General features: G+C 33.0%; 1 protein-coding gene across 4 annotated transcripts in view; it reads left to right on the top strand.

The window, feature by feature from the left end:
- Nav3 (neuron navigator 3) overlaps nucleotides 1–19,911 on the top strand; it is a 772,995-nt gene that overhangs the window by 697,595 nt on the left and 55,489 nt on the right. For all 4 annotated transcript variants that reach the window (XM_019209835.2, XM_033763794.1, XM_010639521.2 and 1 more), the window contains 6 exons: nucleotides 1,360–1,401; nucleotides 2,799–2,959; nucleotides 9,300–9,488; nucleotides 12,160–12,212; nucleotides 16,055–16,078; nucleotides 18,431–18,508. In XM_019209835.2, coding sequence (XP_019065380.1) covers nucleotides 1,360–1,401; nucleotides 2,799–2,959; nucleotides 9,300–9,488; nucleotides 12,160–12,212; nucleotides 16,055–16,078; nucleotides 18,431–18,508 — 547 coding nt within the window. The remainder of the gene's footprint in view (nucleotides 1–1,359; nucleotides 1,402–2,798; nucleotides 2,960–9,299; nucleotides 9,489–12,159; nucleotides 12,213–16,054; nucleotides 16,079–18,430; nucleotides 18,509–19,911) is intronic.

Below are 19,911 nucleotides of genomic sequence, written 5' to 3' on the forward strand. Positions count from 1 at the left end.
ATCTGGTAGCTCTACATAAATCTTTAAATTGCATTATACATTTAAATGTATTTTCTGAATTTTTCATTAAATTGCTGAGTAACACAGAAATACAATTTTTATACAACAATACAATTAGCAAAAGAGGACCTATTTTTAAATTTTTTGGCAACCTTAAATTTAATTTCCATACACAAAAGGTAATCTTTAAAGTGGCTTATGCCCATGTGAATACTTCAGCACAATATAGTTTATATTTGGAAATTTCCTCTGTTTTTTCAATATGTTTGCTTGTTTATCCACACTACATGGACAAAATACAGTATATACTGGAAAGAGCTCTATTTAATGTAGTAGTTATGTGTACTTTTTTAATAAAGTTGCATAAAGCCTTTGGATGCTATCAGATACGTGCTAACCAGCAGAGTACACAGAGAAGAAAACATTTTAGCTTTGATTTTGAATGGTTAAATTTTCAGTGTGTTTACATCCCATGTTTTATCATTCCCATTGTGCATATCCTGTGTATTTAATTTCAGTCATTCGAGATTCTAATGAAAGAGTAAAAATTCAGCAAATTTAAAATAATTTTGTTCTTTATCTACATGCCAATAATTATAAAAGAGTCATAGGCTTATCCTACTTAGATGTTTATACCCTCTTTTTCTCTCCTTTTGAGAAGCCACTTCTCATTCAATCTAGATACAACTTTGCATCTCTTGTTATGAATAACCGACAATTCTTTAAAGTAGATAGTATAAAATCTATATTCCTTTCAATACCTAATTGAAGATTTCAAAATGATGCTTTAGTTTAATTCCATTAAAGTGTTTAGATAAATAAATGATACCAGAAGCATCATTTTAGGAAAATGTTCATTATATACTTTGTTTCTTTTCTTATATTTAAATGGGGAATAAATCAAATTTTTGATTAAAACTAATTTGAAGACAAAAGATAAACATTGAATGGTGCTTTCCATCCTCTCTGACCATTGGAAGTAGATCTATTTAGAGCAGAACTATGTGCCACCACTGTGATTCTCCTGCAGATGAAGTCAAAACAAGTCTAGGCAGTTTCATAAGGAGGGGAGAACTACCACTGCAGAAGGTACATTAAAATCAGAGGCAATTATGCTAACAGGATTAATTGCCTTCCAGTAATCCATTTATTAAAGTACCAGTGAATGGTACTAGTTTAGAAAGTTAACGTGTGTTATTGCAGGGAATTTTGTCACTTTTAGGTGGCATTTTCCGTTAAGTATTTATGTACGTGTTATCAAAAAGTTTTTTGTATAGTTCAGAGAAGCATTTTTGTTGGATGTATACTTTGAAAGTTTTGTTTACATTATGTCCTTAGGGGTTTTCTTTGTTTTAACAGCATGCAGCTTGACAGAAATACACTACCCAAAAAGGGACTAAGGTATATATTTCTCTCAGCACAATTGCTGCTTTTTTTCCTGTTGTTATGTAAACTATGTGTGCTGTCTATCTTCCTTTTTCTTTGTTTGTTTATAACTTAGCACCTCAGATTGAGGATGAAATCCCTAAATCTTGATGCTTTCTCTGGCCCATAGAATTGGTAAGATGGCTTGTAGGAAGACATAGTAGTAGAAATCAGGTGGTGACTCAAATTAAATGAGGTCCAATATGAATAACACTATTTTGCAGAAATTAGACTTAAAAAATTTATCACTGGCCTTGCTTAGGGGAAAAGAAGCAACTTTTGGTCGAATGCAAAACCCATTTCTCCAAATTCAAATAAAACTCCCTAATTTTTGCATCTTGGAGGCATATGCTTGTAAAACCCCAAAACTCCTGAAGTCCACAGATGTAGCTAGTAATGATAAAAGGCTGAAGAATGCTCTAATGTGAACCAAAGGAAACATATTTTCATCATCACAGGACAGCACCCTAATTAAGGTATGATTTACAGTATCCTCTTGCTAAAAATACAGAGATTTCTATTTTTCAGCTCTGCTGGTATCAGTTGAAATAAAATCTGAATTAATCTAATACTGTTCAATAATCTCAAAATAATTATCAATGCATAATAAAAATAAAATAAAAATTAAATTCATGGCTATACTGTATCACATACTTTTTTCCTGAGGAGATACAGAATAAATTGCTAATGGAGGTAAATACTATAAACATGGTAAACTGACCAGTCTTTGGGATTATGAATTTAATTACTCTAGAGAAGCAGTGAGTACTGGTCAGACCAGGACTTTCCCCATTCTCCTTTTTCTATTGAACTTGTTTGCCAGACAGAGCAAACAGCTTACGATCATTCTGTTTCAAAATGTGATCTAGAAAATTATTCCAATGAAGTGAGCACATTTTCCTCTCCTTCCTTAAAATGGCACTTTAATGAAAAAAATCTTTTTTTCTTTAAAAAAAATGTGATAAATGTGTGTTCCATTTCCTATGTTTTTCTGTGAACATCCCTCCACTTCCCTCGGTTTCTGTCCTACCACTGTCTATCATTTTTGGTCTATGCTTTGACCCATTTCACATCCGTTCAAGTGCTGTACTTTTGGGTCCTTCTCAGTTAACTTGGCTGTCTTCTCATTGCTTATGATTTTCAATTTCATATCTCACAGACGTATAATTTTCCTCTCAAATGCCTCTTCTCCTGTGGGATTCGAACAGATGGTGTCAAATCATCTGGAAGAACTGAGCAATTCTAATTAGATCCAATCTGTTTGAGATTGTTGTTCAGTCTGAAATAGTAAGCTTCTCTCTATTGTTTTCCAGTCCTGGTATTGCTTTGCCCTTGTAGATGTGCTTAAGTGTCTTAGCTGTGCTGTTTTGCAGATATACCCCATCATCTCGGCAGGCCAACCAAGAAGAGGGCAAAGAGTGGTTACGTTCTCATTCTACTGGAGGGCTGCAGGATACTGGCAACCAGTCACCTCTGGTCTCTCCGTCTGCCATGTCATCTTCTGCTACAGGAAAATACCACTTTTCCAACTTGGGTAAAATATTCTAAAACATATGATTGTGCTTTGTTCGTTTCACACACACGATTACATGAGCCCTGGTATTGCCCCATAAAAATTATTTGTGTTGTAGTTTATAGTTCAGAATAATCTATAAACATTATGTTGTTAATTGTTTATAACAATATTACTTAACAAAGAAAATCCTATTGTTGCATTTTGATCTAAGTTACAGAAGCTTATTGGACTTAAAAAAAAATTTCCCTTAGTGAGCGGCAGAAGCAGGAATCGATCCAAGCATACATGACTTAAAGCCCAGCAACCTTTCCTCCAAATATTAGAATTCTCTTTAAAACTAGAAAAAAAACCACTGAAACATTTCCTTATTTTTTGTTTAAACTTTTGAAACTTTTTTGAAGCAAAATTAATAATCTTGATGTAGAAAAATAGAAAATAGACTGCATTAGGGAGAAAAAATCATGGAGCAACATGACTGTAAGGTATCTTCTTTTAACCTTATTAAAATTAAAACTCTTCTTAAAATATATATGAGCTTCTGTTTAGGCAGTGTTCCATGAACATTTTATAAGTACAATGAAAAATAAATTATTGTATCAGTTATCGAGTTACTCTCTACTTAGCATCATTTTATGAAGTATAAAATCATTGGCATAAATGTCATAGAAAACAGAGAAGAGTGACAAAAGTTTGATTATGCCAATTACAATTTATTAGATCTAGTGACTTTAAAAATAGATTATTATTTATCTTCTATTATGTCACATATAAATTAGTGTCATTTTTTTCTCTTTTCACTTGAAAACATTCTTCATAATATTGTCCTCACAGACAATATTATAATTTATTTTTCACTTCCAACCATATTGGACTCAACCCTATTTTTTTCTACTTTAATTCCTTTAAGTCAGGCTTTTAGCAATTAAAAGCAATTATTGTGGTCATGGTTTTATGTGCACTAATTAATTCTTATCAATCCCAAGTTTTCATTGCTTAATCTAGTGATGAGGCTTCTTTGTACCATAAATACCAGCGAAGTACAGTTTATATTTAAGTCATGGTTATAAAGCAGAGTGAAAAGCCTCAGTGTTCAAATTTTAAAAATTAATTGAAAATGTTTTTGTTAAATCATAGGAATTTGAAGCAAAATCTAATCTCATGAAACATCTGAAAAGACCCAAATCACCTCACTGCTATAGATTTGCTAAGTACCTCATATCTCCTATAAATTTTTCATTAATTGACATTAATTTGATTAGCTGGTTCTTTACGCCATTTTTCCAGTATCATTCTTATTAAATCCATCTATTCAATTGTCTAAGAAGAAAAGAAAGAAAAACCTTACGCCTTACTACTATGTCTGACCTCTCAATTTTCTCACAGATTAAGCAAATGTATTTAGGTAATATTATGAAGGATGACTTATATAGTAGTTACAAAAATGAGAAGTGAGAAGTACAAAGGGGAAATTTGATAGACTCTGAAAATAATCATTTTATTATAAAGCAAGTTTTATACTTTAAGGCAGCAACCTTCATCAGCTTTGGCCAATCTTTGTCTGCCTTTAATTGGGGTTTAATCCACAATACAATAACTGTACAATTTAAGGTCAAGAAAATTCTCAGCTTAGAAATAAGAGAGACTAATACAAAGCTCTGACATTCAATTTAAGTCCACATTTACCAAGAATGTCAAATATTTGCACAGAGATAAATTGTTTAATAAGTCTGTGTAAATTAAAATTAGGTAAACTTCATGTCAGCTGAAACTAGTGTATTTTTGATGTTTTTAAAATTGAGATATAATACACTTGAGAATGCATTGATTACCTAGTTTTCATAGTTGAAACAATTAATATGAAATGTGAATTATACTTACACTGATAACAAACTGTCTCTGTAGAACTTTCCATGTCCTTATGACTTTGACTTAAAAACTGCTGATCAAATGCATCCCTTACTTTTCATGGCTGTGAAGCCAAGAGTCTAAAAGTCCAAGCTCACCTTTCTAGAATGTGAATCTTCCCCCTTAGTCCATGTGTTTTCTACCAGAGCTCTCATGGCAATATAAGGGTTACCTCGCCTCATCAAAACACTTCAAGCCTTATCTTTAGTGATTCTGTTCCCTTGATTCTCTTTATAATTTTCCAGATGAAATTGTTTCTCTTAATGTAACCATCATTTGTTGTATAGATGGTCACTTTTGAAAGTGAAAGAGACTGTATTTTGAATTGTTCTAGGTTTCAGGTGTAAATTCTGGGCAATGCAATTTGTCCTCCATCTGCACCTCATTTTTGTGTTTACTGAGATCGTTTTATCTTCAGGCCTTTTCTCATTTTTTCCCCTCATTGAGTTTATTGGTACATCTAGGTATACAGTACAGTTACATTCATTATTGGGATCTTGTACCTTTACAGGACAGGTCTTGGTTCTCATTTTTTCCCCTTGTCCCTGCCGTCCTCCTCCTTCCCTATTTACTGATACTTTATTTCCATTTTTTTCCTTTTCTCAATGTTTTTTTCCTTTCCTCTACCCTTCCCACTTCCCCTGCACCTTTAGCCCTTTTCTTCTCCTTTCACATTGTCAATTATACCATTGGGATCTTATTTACAATTACAGATTTTCACACCAGAGAAACTGTTTGGTATTTACACATGTGTGACTTATTTGTTTCACTTAGGAGTATATCCTCAATATGCATCCATTTCCTATGAATGACTCTATTTCTCATTCTTTACGGCTGAGTAGTCTTCCATTTTATACCAAAATCACATCTTCTTTACCCAGTCTCCAACTGATGGGCAAATTTTCTCATTCTAAACACACTTTCTGTGCTCTCCTCCACAACTTGAATTCTTACCTCTCAAATCAAAGTTCCTCATTCACTCTGAGATCTTTTTTTTTTTCTTTTTTTCCTTTTTTTTTCTTTTTTTCTTTTTTTTTTGGTACTGGGGATGGAACTCTGGTCCTTATGCTTGTGAGGCAGGTGGCGAAATCACTGAGCTAAATCCCCAGCCCCTACTCTGCAATCATTTTGTGCACTAAAACTCAAATCCTATTAGCATAGACCACCTAGCCACCTCAAATCAAAGTTTTTTTCCTGACACTTTTCTTCTTTTTCTCTTATAATTTACATAGAACTCTCCATCAGCTACGCCAAAGCAAAATTTCAGTATTATCAACAGGCTTACTCAAATCTACATTAGCCCCGTCATATTCTGCAATAGATGAAATCCTGTAACTTTTATTTTTTTAAAAAGGGTAGTGTATCTTACTTTTCAGTGTCATTTCTATGCTGAAACTTTTCTTAAACTTAGATAACTGCAATAGATTTCAAATTGATCTTCCTGCCTCCACTGTCTGTCTCTAAACATTTTCACCCACTGGGCTGTGTGGAAGTTGTTCTTCCTATCCATGTACAAATACTCTCATAACCTACACAAATTTTATAAGCAAAAATGCTTCAGATGTTCTGAGATCTTTATGGTATATAATTTTACACAGAAAAAATTGAGTAGTTTTTAAAACATGAAAATAAGTCTTGAAGAGTTTTGATTACATTTTCAGATTTTTTGAACTTATATTTATTGGGCAAGAAAGTGGGCACTACTAAAATTAAAATGTAAAATATAATTTAATTTGAGTTAAGTATGCTGTTGTCCTACTTTTGTCTTTGGACATCACTTATTTCCAATTTGATAATTATCTTTTCTGAATGATCAGTAAAATATATTATTATTACTAACATTTAAGAATTGTGGTATTCATGTTTCCTTTGTCCTTTCCACCTACAAAAATGTATAAAATATAATATTTTTACATAAATTATTGTAACATTCACATATAGCAAATATTAGAAATTTATGAACACCATAATTAGGTTATTTATTATAGGCTATTCTGAGCTACTGCTGAAGTAAACAGTAATGTATGGGTATTTCTCTGCATGCTAGCTGCGTTAGAAACCATTCCCACTGAAGAAAAGCTATCAGAATATAACTAATATGTAAACTAAGGCTTTGAATGAAACTTAATTTCGTATTGGTCATAGTTTTTGTAAGGTCTCTCAAAACCTCTCACAAAACTTACTGTGATGTCCAATACGTGACTGAAATTGCTTATATTCATTTTTTCCCTTGCCACATGGATTATTACGCAAAAGCATTACCATCAACATTGCCAGGTTCTGCGTGGAGATGGTCCTTTGCTTACAGAATGATGGTTAAACACCTTTAAACACCTGCCAACTATTCTACTTAATTATATATGCAGATTTCACAAGCCAAATTAAAATTAAATTCTGAAGGCAGCACTTTTCTTATTTATAACAATCTCACAGACTCATGAGTTTATGCCTAGCTCTATAAGTACAGGTAGGGAGTGACTTGGAAGTTTTGTTTGTTTGTTTTCACTTTTTTGGTACTGGGGATCGAACTCAGGACCTTGCACTTGCATGGCAAGTTCCATGCCACTGAGCTAAATCTCTGGCCCAATGACTTGGACATTTTTAAAAGTTCAATTGTTTTTCTTCTGTTCTATTCTCAACTCTTCACAAGTAAATTTATAATGTTATTTTAAAAATAGTTTTGCTGTGTGTACTTTGTATAAGAAAAGCTCAATAGCCTCCTCTTTCTTTAATAAATGGCCACTTCTGTTTCTCTCGTACTGAGAAATTCTTATGTCTCCTAGATTGGAGAGGCCCCTTATTCTGGCATATTCATCCATTCATTTATTCATTCGTTTGTTCATTTTTCTTACATCAGACAGAAAGCAAAATCACTACTACAAGCCCTTCACTCTTTTCATTTACATTTCAAAAATTCTCTTTTCATTAGTTTTGTTTTCTGTTATGTAATTTTTCTTTGTATATTTTCTGTATTATATTTTCCACCTTCCAGCACCTCTCCTAGTGGCCACTCTTGTATAATGTTTATCTTTCTATTCAGATACAGCACCAAAGTGACCTGTCATAGGTAATCATTATTTGAACATTGTTAAATAGTATGATATGTTTTCATTGGAAAACACCATCAGAAGTCTATGTAAATGCAAATATTTCCTTAAAAAATTTATAATTTTTATAAATGTTTTATGTTCCATCAGTTAAATATGCTTTGAAATTATAGAAAGGCCCCTCACTTGGACACCTCTTTAATCATTTTGATGGCAACTATGCAAAGCCAAAGAGTGAACAAATTATCCTGCTAATCTTTACATAAACATATTTAAAAAATAACCTTGTAAATGTGTTGAAAAGTTCACTTATTTTAAAATATTTAATTCATAGTATAGATCTAGAATAAGGTGTTTTACCCCAGTCAAGGCTCCCAAAACATAAATATTCAGGTTTTCCCTGTCCTGCAGGAGATCTGCTGGCTGTTACCAGCAACCAGAGTGAACTGGGACTAAAAGTTGCTACTGATGAAGAAAAAGATGAATAAATATTTCCTCTCTCTCTCTCTCTCTCTCTCTCTCTCTCTCTCCCCATCCCTCCCTCCCTCCTTCTTCTTGTCTTGTTTCCCTTCTGCTATCATTCTTTCTTGTTTGTTTCCAATGGATTTTATATTTTGCAAATCTATAGTTTCCTATTTTGTCATTATATTATCATATGCACATATAGGTGTGCTCCTAGGTGTTCATTTCCTTTTACTCTAATATATAATTGTGTTGTTTTGCTTAATGATTCATTCAACTTCTATAAAATACTAAATGCAGCACCTGTCCCATAAAGTCTCCTTTTCAGTTACCTCAGTGTACACTACTATTTCACCATACTGTAAAAGTCACTAATTATATAGTATTAAGAAGTGTAGTGCCCGTGTCAAATAAGGAAATATAACAAATTTTGAAGTATCAGACAAATTCTAAACCAATGGCATACATTCTCCAAGGTTCTGAAAGTATTTAGCAGTATTTATCATACCTTCAAAGGTCTTGGCCTCTTTCCTCCTATGCCATTAACAAACTTACTTTTCTTAAATATAAGCATTAATAGTAAAAGTTATTCTTTTTTTGTTGTAATTTTATTCCATATTTCAAAATTGTGTTTTTCAGTATAATTGTACATTCAATCAACCACAGCATTCTCTGTTGATGATTACTATATTACTATATTTTTAACAAACCACAAGATTCATGGGTGGTTTATCACTTGAGAAATTGGCATACTATTTCTTATGACAGTTTCAGAGGAAAAGGATTCCACGGTGACTAGTGTAGCCTTTTTGCCTGCCTTCATTGTGGATTCTCTATAAATTCATGTTTCTATAAGAATTGGAATCAATTTTTATTTTCTTTCAATCTATTATTTTCATTGTTCAAACCCCAGAGTAACAGGCTGATGTGGTTTGTCTTTTCAGTGAGTCCAACCAATCTGTCTCAGTTTAACCTTCCTGGGGCCACCATGATGCGCTCCAACAGCATCCCAGCCCAGGACTCTTCTTTCGATCTCTATGATGACTCACAGCTTTGTGGGAGTGCCACTTCTCTGGAGGAGAGACCACGAGCCATCAGTCACTCGGGCTCATTCAGGGACAGCATGGAGGAAGGTAAGTGTGAGAGGCAGGGATATGGAGAGGAGGTGATTTGATTTAATTCAGAGAGGGGAAACTGTCCCATCACAGAACAGAGATTACTGAAGAAGAAATAAATGAATAAATAGAATTCTCATTTGGAGAAACCTCAAGCTGGAGAAGTTTTATTTGGCATTACCTTCTGTTTCTTTATGCATTTGGAAATATACCAGAATTTGCATAGATTAATGCTTGGCTGTAGAACAGTTTAGATAATGAATCCAATGTTCTCATACAGAAATACACAGAATTTTTGAAACTTCCCAGATGTGTCAAATATTAGAGTAAATGTCTTGTTTGATATCTTCATTAAAGAGTCATAAACCAGAAACTGGAAACACATAAACCAGAAAAATTGTCTTGTGAGACTTACATCTTGTTGATTCATATTCTCAAAAACTCCCTCTGGTGTTAGTTTCTTACATCATTTTAGAACTCACGTTATACCTACATTTTACTTTATGAGTCATTTTTTGTCTGTTGACAATAAAATTCTCACCTGATCTAATAAATACCTTTGTCATTGTACTGTTCTATGCAAATATTTTAATAAATTTATTTTAAAGACTAAGTAGGCTTCATAAATATTCAAATGCACAAATGTTTTCTAAACTATATATCATCAAATATCAACATTGTCAATGAGACATTTTTTAAATTTCATGAATGATTTTTATTAATTACTCATAAAGGAAATACATGGCATACATATAAAGCATATGTCATCTTAGGATAAAATGAAATCAAATAGAAATCCATACTAATTTAATAAAATCAAACATTAAAACAGCCATACTTTCATAGACAATAATTTGTATAAAAGAAAAGAAACCCAAATTACAGGATAAATTAAAGCAAGCTTTGTTCTTTCTCCTTCCTTTTCCTACCTTCTTATTTAAAATGTCTTCTGACTAAAAGTTTAGGTAGCTGTGAAAATTGACTCATGTTTTTTAGGTCATCACTATGCATTTAATATGCTGCCACTAAATCAGTTGGCAACAGTTGCCTCTACCTTTTGGGATAGTAACCAAACCATTGAGTTCCCTGTGCCACATAGTAAATTATACCCTGTGAATCAACTGACTCAGCTGCGTAGCAGACAAAATGTAACTAATGTGAAAGGTAAGATCATCCCTTCTTTGTCATTCTTAAAGAGACAGAACTCTTATAATATTTTTCATTAATTTGCTAAACAGAGATGTCTTTCTACAGGGCCTCGTTTACAATCAGAAAGATGCCTATGTGTTGAGAAGTTCTAGCATTCCACAGATGAGTCTAATAATCTGAACTGTAAAAAGTCAGCCTGAGTAGACAAGTTAGATTTCTGGTACCTCTTCATTAATGAAAGCATTATAGAATTAGAGTCAAATGACTTTATTGGTAGTTTGCCCAAGAATACTACCCACAAATGAAGAGACTAAGCCACAAAGCTCCAAGATCATGCATCTATAAATAAGTGGCATAAAAAGAATGAATATAAAATCTTCTGGTAAACTGTAAATATTTTTTATGATATACCATGCTAACAATCTTAGTTCATATAAGGGAAATTAGAAGTTAAATGATTATGCCTTTTTAAAATGGACTCAAAGATTCATACATTGCACATTTCATAAATTGGTAATATTCATGCAAGTGAGAAACTGAGAGGTTATTCCTTGGTCCTCTATTGACTTAATCTCAGTCCATTATCATTTTTAAAGAGGTTCTTGGGATCTCTCAAGTTAATCCCCTTGTTTTTAATCTCTTTTTGCAGCCCATTTGAAACCAAGTGAGGAGCACCTCAGATGTGCTGTTATACCAATTTACTGATCTCATTAGCATTTTTATTGTTGTGTTTAAATTATCTTTTTAATTATATTTTTCTTTGGCTAATATTTAAATCATGCATTATAATAAATCACTATTATTCCATAATAAAAGAAATTTTGGCAAACATAATAAAATACAGTGTTTTCCTCCTCTAAGATTTAATACATTAGAACTATAGTGCTGAAGTATAAAATAGGCATTTAGTGGTTTAACGAGGTATTATAATATATCTAAATAAAAGGCTGTAATATCCATTTTTAATTTTTGTGAGACACCACTTTACAATAAGAAGTATCTGTTTATTACCAAAATTTCTAAAGAAATTAATTTTGCATTTAGAAGAACATGATCAACTCTTACATACTGTTTAAATAGCAGGTTGAATGAAATGCTTTTTTCCTTGAATATATACGGACACAAATTCTGACAATGTATCTTTGTTGCATAAAAATGAAATTAAGTAAATAAAATATATAAAGTTTTTTTAGGTTTAAAAGTTTTTGACAACTTTATTTGGGTTCCCATGATTTTCTGTTTGCTAGATGAGAGTTTTCTATAGCTATAAATTTGCATGAACCATGCATGTAGGACTCATGACTGTCACCTCCTCTACATAATTTGGTGAGTGAGGTTTAGGGAATATATATGGAATCTTTTCATTTCTTAATATTGTGATCTCCAAAAAATTTTCAGCAGACTCTGAAAATATTATTGCTAGCTGTTACTATTTTATTGCCCTAGCCATCTATCCCTTACTTTTTTAGGTAAAGGCATAAAGTTTATTAGAGTTCATTATTGTAGTTCTGTTTTAATTATTCTTTTTCCTTTCCCCCAGTTCATGGCTCTTCTTTGTCTTTGGTCTCCAGCACTTCTTCTCTTTACTCCACAGTAAGTATGGGCAGTTAAGAAAAGCTTCAGCCTGTGCCAGACATGCAGATAATTGAACAGATCAACATTTACACAGACACTATACAATAAAATAAAGGCATAGTCGGAGCTACTGTGTATCCCGTAAGCTGGCAAGTGCTTTTATGGTCCTTTCAGGCCCACTAGTATGTGGTTTCACTTGATTTCTATGAACTAATTATTGTAAACAATGAGTGAATGAAAAACTGAATTTCATAAAACAGGTGGGTATGGACTCCCTGAAGCCATGTTCTAAGCTCTATCATAATTTCTTTTGCTAATGTGTGAAATTATAGCTCTGGTTTTTTTTTGCAAAATGAGTTTTTCTGTTCGTTAAGTATAATTTCATCTTTTTTAAGAAATAACTGTAGGAGGTTATGCTCTACAAGAAGCTTCCTTCATGCCTTGGTAGTAGTGAAGTACATTTAAAGCAGTTTACTGAATTTCAATGAGTCTTGAGTACTATGAGTCATTCTTAATCCTGTATTGAAAGATTAGTGAAAGGTTCACAGCCTTCAGCTGTCACTGAGCAATTAGTCATAAGGACAATATTCATTTTTTCACTCATTTTCATTAGGTTTAAATGTTCCAGCCTTTTGCTTGTTGTTAATCATACAATTTACTGCCAGAGATGGATCGTTCCAATCGAATCATCATTGCAGATACAATGTTATTCTTATTTCTCCTTTTAATAATTAAAATTGCCAATAAGATAAAAAAATGAAGAGAACATTGTTGGTGTTTAGATGAATTTACTGTTTGAAGCTAACGATAAAGAAATAAGAAAAATGAATATCTATTAAAAGAACACATAACAGAAATGTGAAGACTTGGTGTTCTATTATTTCACTACTGCCCCTTGTGGAGGAAATGTATTCTGTCATTTAAATCTCTAATTAAAATCAAATCAGGAAACATCATTATAATAATTTTAATAACACAGTAATATTTGGATAAAACTTCCTTATAAATCCCCAGAAAGACTCCTAAAAAAGCCATAGTTTTGAGGAAAATAAAGCAATTAGTCTATAGCAAGGTCTCATGGACTTTTCTGTGACAACAAAAATGTTTCATATCTGCGCTGCTTACCATAGCCAGTAGACAGATTGCTATTGATTATTGCACGGTTGTGGCAGAGAAAATAAATTTTATTTTAATTTCCCTAAATTTATAGTCCTGGTTTATAGGGGAAAAAAAAGGAGGCACATATTTAAAAATTGTAGAATGGTAGATAAAGGGAAGTTGGATTTGATAAATGGATACTGTATCCATGTGTGGAAATGTCACGCTGAACCCCACTAATATATATAATTAATACATGTTAATAAAACGGTCAGACATAATAACAGGGACGGTGGCACATGCCTATAATCCCAGCATTTGGAAAGCTGAGGCAGAAGAAACAAGAGTTTTAGGCAAGCCTGGGTTATATCTGGATCTCAAGACTGGCCGGGACTGCAAAGTGAGACCCAGTCTCTAAACCCAAAATGAAATTGAAATCAAAAGCAAAACGTTAATGTTTTAATTGTAGAAAAATAGAATTGGATGTCCTAGCAATAAAGGTAATTAGTAATGATAAAGAGGTACTATATTAAGTATATAACACGAAAAGCATTATGGAGAATCTATGCACGGACGTGTAGGCCAGCAATATAAGCTGTGAGAATTAAAATATCTGGTCCCACTGAGAGGAAGTCTGCCCACGTTTACAGTTCCCTGTAGGTGTTAGCAGGTGTTTTCAGGGAAGCCACAGCTTCCGCCTCCTGCCCCTCTCTTCCTGACCCTAAAGCTAAGTTTGAGGCAATAAGTGTCATTTTCCCATATGACAGAAATATTCCTTGAGAAGTATTCTTAAGCCAGAAATATGCTAGGCTAAAGAATATCTCTATTAAGCCTAGAAACATCAAAGCCATACTAGGAAAACTGTGTGGTTTTCTTTTTTCTTAATATCCAGAGCCCATTATGTTCTTTACAAACCTGATCCTGTTACGTATTTAAATTTTTGAACCATACAATGTATGCGTTTTTGATTGGTTATATTTGTCTTGGACTCATTCTGCACATAGTGATTTCTATTGGCTTCGAATAGCATGATTGGGTCATTGTATATCCACTTTACATGTTGCTTAAAATAGGTAAAGCAAAATAAGGGATTTTTTAAATTAATGAATTAGAGTGATAAGTAAGTGGATATTTAATGGCTTGTAGAATAAAGAATGAACTGATATAATTTTATTAAGGAAATGTTTTATATTGTTTACCATCTTTCAGGGCATTGGTATTGATTCAAAAGCAACATTAAAAAATGACAAGTAATCAAATTCTAACATGAGATCGTTAGCCCCCTACCTAAGACCCTGAAAGAAATATAAAAATATTCTGACATAGTGTTTTAACTTTATAGTAAACCTAGCCAATGTTGATACCTTATAATAAATCTATCCAGTATTGAACTGCAGAGCGTGGGAGGGACAAAGATTAAAAAATGATAATTTTAAAAAATCAGCTCGGAGAAAAGTTATGCTATATGAAATATATGGAATTAATATACAGCAGTTATGCTTCCTCTTAAAATATGTAACATGGCTATTTAATGAAAAAATATAAGAATATTTTAAAAATAGATTAAATCTCTTTCAGTTATATGGATTATATAAAAAGCAGTTCAGCTACTTTTGCATCAGTTAATCAGGAAATATTTAAAAGGTAGAGAAAAGGGCTAGGGATTTAGTTCAGTGGTTCTGCCACCTGCCTTGCAAGTGTGAGGTCCCAAGTTTTGGGAAAAAAAAAAAAAAAAGAGAGAGAGAAACAGAGAAAGAAGGTAATTTTTCAGCTTTGGTCCTTACAACAAAGAGCACATTTATATTCTTCAGAGGCAGGGGTTTTTCCAGGTTTTTCTAGGAAGAGAGCTTCCCGAATATAATGGCATAAAAACTCATTTCCTGGATTTTTCACCCCAGAATGAAGAGAACAAAAACAACTAAAAGCCCAGGCATGGTAGTGCATCCTTGTAATCCCAGCACTCAGAAGGCTGAGGCAGGAGGATCGCTGTGAGTTTGAGGTCAACCTGGGCTACACAGTGAGTTCAAGACCAGTCTGAACTACATAGTGAGACCCTGTCTCAAAAACCCAAAAACCAAAAAATTTTCAAACATCCCAGGAGTTGGTCCCCACCCAGCCTCATTTCCAGGAGTCACGTAAGACTTTGGCATTCAGTCATCACCACTTCAACACTCGACCTTTTAGGGTTTTGCTGACTTACAGCTCATCCACTTAATTAATAATCATTCAGAAGAATACAATGAAGTAGGAGCTAATAACCTTTATTTTCTGCCATTATCAATACAGGTCAATTTTTTCCAGCTTTATTTGGCATTATTTTTAATATGAAAATCATAGAATAAAGTTATTATTCCTAAAGCTTGGTTAAAGTTCCCTATATAATTTCATTGAGTACATTTTCTACAATCTGTATGAGAATATACAAAATTCCATTTTTTATGTACCCATATGTTTAGAGCATAATTTTATAACAGTTTGTTAAGATCACGATCTTAGTCTTTAATTCTATCCCTCCTTTAAAGCATATTATATATCCTGGATTAAGTTACCCATATTTTAAAGTACTTCATGCTTTAGACATAAAAAATAATATTCATTTTAAATCCTGTGGGATCCGTTTTTAATGTAGTAATTGAAAGCATATTTTATGCTACTATATTTGATCACAAAATATTAAAAATATAATTATTTCAGCCAGTTAAATGTTTAACAAATTGTTATAAATTTGTACAGTTAAAATTCTTTCTTTTCCCTTTTTACAGGCTGAAGAAAAGGCTCATTCAGAGGTAAAATCTTGCAACATTTTCATCTTTGAGGATTTAATTTTCACCTCTGCTGAAATGTGTGCAGTTACCAGTAGAGGTCTCTGTGATGTAACAGTTTAAGCACAGGCCTGCTGATGGAACCTAGCTAGTGGGTAGATGAAATGGCCTTAGGCATCGCATTGCTGAAAGGAAAGCTTCAGCAGCCAACTCTCCTCTGTCCTTCTCTATCCGGCTTTAGGTCAACATCTTATAAATTGTCTGCAGTGACTGACACCCATTAAATATTGATGTATGAATGAGGTGTAAAATAGGAAAGCCGTAGTTCTGTCTCTTACATTATAGTCTTTGTTCCACTGTCTGTGATCATCTGCATAGGACTGAGGGAGGCAAGATCCAAGGCACCAGGATTCCATAGCAAAGATGCTAGCATCCCAGCCCATCTATTTGGTGACATGATCTCGTGGCCTCTCTTTCAGTCTTTTATGTCTAGGATGGTATATTGCTCTAATCACACACATTTCACAAATACCTGTCTGGTTACAATCATGTATGAATCCAACTGCAAGCTGGATAGAATATTCTTTTTCTTTACCTTTGTATAAAAGCAGGCCTGGCTAAGGAGAGTAAGAAAACTTCAATTAGGACTTTATTCAAGGTGAAGTAATGACTCTGATAGGTTTACACTGAAGCGATCAGACCACAGGGAAAATAAGTACCATAGCAACATCCTTTGCAATGGAAGAAATCCTTTCCTTTGAAGTCTAATTTCATCAGTTTTAAAGTAAAAATTGTCCTATGTTCAAAAATTTGGAAAAATATTAATTATATAATTTATCTTTATAATTACTAAAGAGTGGATTTTATTTTTTAAAGCAGGGTGTCTTCTTTATAGCACTTTTAGCAAAGTTTCTAATGTTGGTCATAGAATAACTATTGAGGTATAGAAATGATACTTCTATTTGCCTTAATAGTCATTATGCAATTACTCTTTTATCATTTTTACCCTACAATGGGTCATGTGTTTTTCAAATAAATTATTTAAAATACTTTAACATTTTCTGTCATATATTGATGGAATTAGAATCATGTAATAGAGTATTAATTTGAGAAAATTTCTTTCAGTCTGTATTGGTCTAAGAATAAAACTGATGTTCTACTTTCTAGAACTATTTTTAGTTGTCATCCTATGCCTGTAACTCACATTTAGTTGCAGCTAGGTATGTTATTTTAAAGAAAATCTAAATGAAATGAAACAGTATTTGGTGAAATTTTATAAATATCTACTATCTCTGCTTCCAGCTGTGGATTCTCTTCCTTTTCAAATTCTCTCAGTATTGATTACCGTTTCTTTTCCACAAAATCTATTATGCGAGGGAAAAAAAGACAGTTAATGAACTGTGTTCACAGTGCTCTTTCAAGTTGAGAGTATTTCACAAGTCCAACTCCAAAAATAGAGCACTTGTTTATGGAAACAAAAAACAACAAAACAGAGGTTTGGCATCTTAAATAACCGAGCCACTTGAGGCTAGAAATATACTTACAGAACCTTGTGTCTTATATTTATAAATATTTTACATTTTTAATCCCTGTTTAAATTACCTGACAGCATACTATATTTAGATTATATTGCAGGTGCTTATATCAAAATTTTAAATATTATGTGATACGCCTTTACCTTTTTCTATTTCAGCTTTATGTAAAATGTGAACTAAAACAGGCAAACATTTTAGAATGTTTGTCAGGTCATCTGGCTGTGCCATTTTAGTGATTTCCATTTAATTCTAAACTAATGATATCTGCATTTGCATTTGTACCTGAGGCTATTGGTAGATTGCTGAATAAAAGGAATTACAGTAAATATTTGGGAAGGCTACTCTGTTAATCATTAAAACTCCATTCTATAAAACATTTTTCACTCATATAGATTCATTACATGTTTAAGTAAACCCAACTTTCAAGTAGTATAGAATATCTTACAGCTTTTGAGGAGTTGCTAGATTATAGGAAATTAAATATACACATTCAAAAACAATCCAAGATTTTCAGGATAATGATATTGAATGTCTTTTGCAAGTAAACAAAAAAAATCCAAAACAAAAATGCAATGTGTATGATATGTACGTAATTAAAAGGAAAACCCCGGAAGGGATGCAGCAAGTAGAAGAAGGATTTGCAGATCTGAGTTCTAACTCTGAAGTGAGTCCCTTGCTTCTTTCCTGCTTGGCATTTGATCACTGCTGTGTGTTCACATCTCTTATGTTTAGGAACAGGCATGGCCACATGCACTAAATACAGTACTTGCTTTCCTGGATTGAGGTCTTAGTTTTCATAATTGATTAGTATATTGATTTGATTTTTTTAAATTGTATTCAGCAAATCCATAAGCTGCGAAGGGAGCTGGTCGCATCCCAAGAAAAAGTCGCTACCCTCACATCTCAACTTTCAGCAAATGTAAGTTGCTTTTGACTTTTAAATATATCACAGACAATTTTTATATAATAAAATGGGATAGTTTTATTAATGAATCTTAAGTGTCCAAAATTATACAGACATAAGGTACCAAATAGTAGGACTCATATGGAATTCAAATTTTCTGCCCATTCAGTAATGAAATGTAAATCTGAATTGAAGAGGAGTAAAAATATGTTTATAATGGTATCCTGTACCATAATGGATTACAAACAATAGTAGCAGTTATAAGCATTCGCTTCTTTTCTTGTTTCTTATTTTTGTTCCTCTCCACACATAAATTTCTCCCAAGCCCTAACATAATAATGGCTGATAGCGTTTGACTTAGGAAGAGAAAATATTCATGTTTCCCACCTCCATTAGCTCCAATTATTGAACAGTGAAGCATACAATTAATTCTAAGAAATTAACTTAGATCAAAGTACAGACAGCAAAGCTATGTGGTAGATAGAATATAATTCTCTCAAAAAACAAAACCCTTGGCAGGTTTCTCAAAGCAGTCTAAAAAGGAAACACTTTTACTGGCACCCAAGCAGCTTAGAATGGCAGAAATGACATCAACAAAGGCCATCAATTATATTAACATTTATCCCCTGTCTTACCATGTGCCAGGGAGTACTCCGAGTAGATGCACAATAATAAAGGAGAACATGTGGCCTTGTGCCCAATCGCAAGGAACAATAGTGTAAAAAGCAGCAGGAAGGCGTGAGGAAACTCCTGCTAATTTGCCGTATGTCCTGCCGCCCCTGCTCAACATTAGTCTGATCTTCTGCTGGGTAGCTTTGGGCTGCTCCTCACTTTACCGACCCAACCTCTCTGCTCCGCCATGGAGAGTTTCGGTTTCCTAGACAAAGCGTGACATATCAAGAGCGAAAAGGCACGTGACACATTATATGATTTTCATGAGAGACACCTTCTGAGTAAAAATTATTTCATAAAAATGAAATGCACAGGAAACAAGTCATTCTACTCAGCACATCCTCGCATTGTATTTGAATTGATTTTATTCTTTCAAATTTGGAGAAATCATATTAATTTTGGATTGACTCTTATTCTTTACACATATTGTAGAGTATTCCAAAAAACAAAGAAGATTGGGTTTTAGAGAATTATTTTGGTAATTCTGGAAGGCAACGCTATTATCTAAAATATTTTATTTTTAAGAATAATTTTTAAAGAAACAGTTTCAAGACTCTGGTTAATTTTATACCATAGGCTATATGTATGATAGTATGAAACACTTCTGTTAAAGTTCCTGAATTTGTTGAGGAAACAGCAGTGTAATTGCCAGAAAAACAGTGGATAGTGGTTGTTTATACCAAAGAAGGCTCAGTGACAGACCAGAGTATACGAAACTGGATGAAGGATACAGAAAACTTTCAGTG

The sequence above is a fragment of the Fukomys damarensis genome, unplaced genomic scaffold, assembly GCF_012274545.1.
Source record: "Fukomys damarensis isolate Sample0158 unplaced genomic scaffold, DMR_v1.0_HiC HiC_scaffold_15, whole genome shotgun sequence".
In the NCBI taxonomy this organism is placed as follows: domain Eukaryota; kingdom Metazoa; phylum Chordata; class Mammalia; order Rodentia; family Bathyergidae; genus Fukomys; species Fukomys damarensis.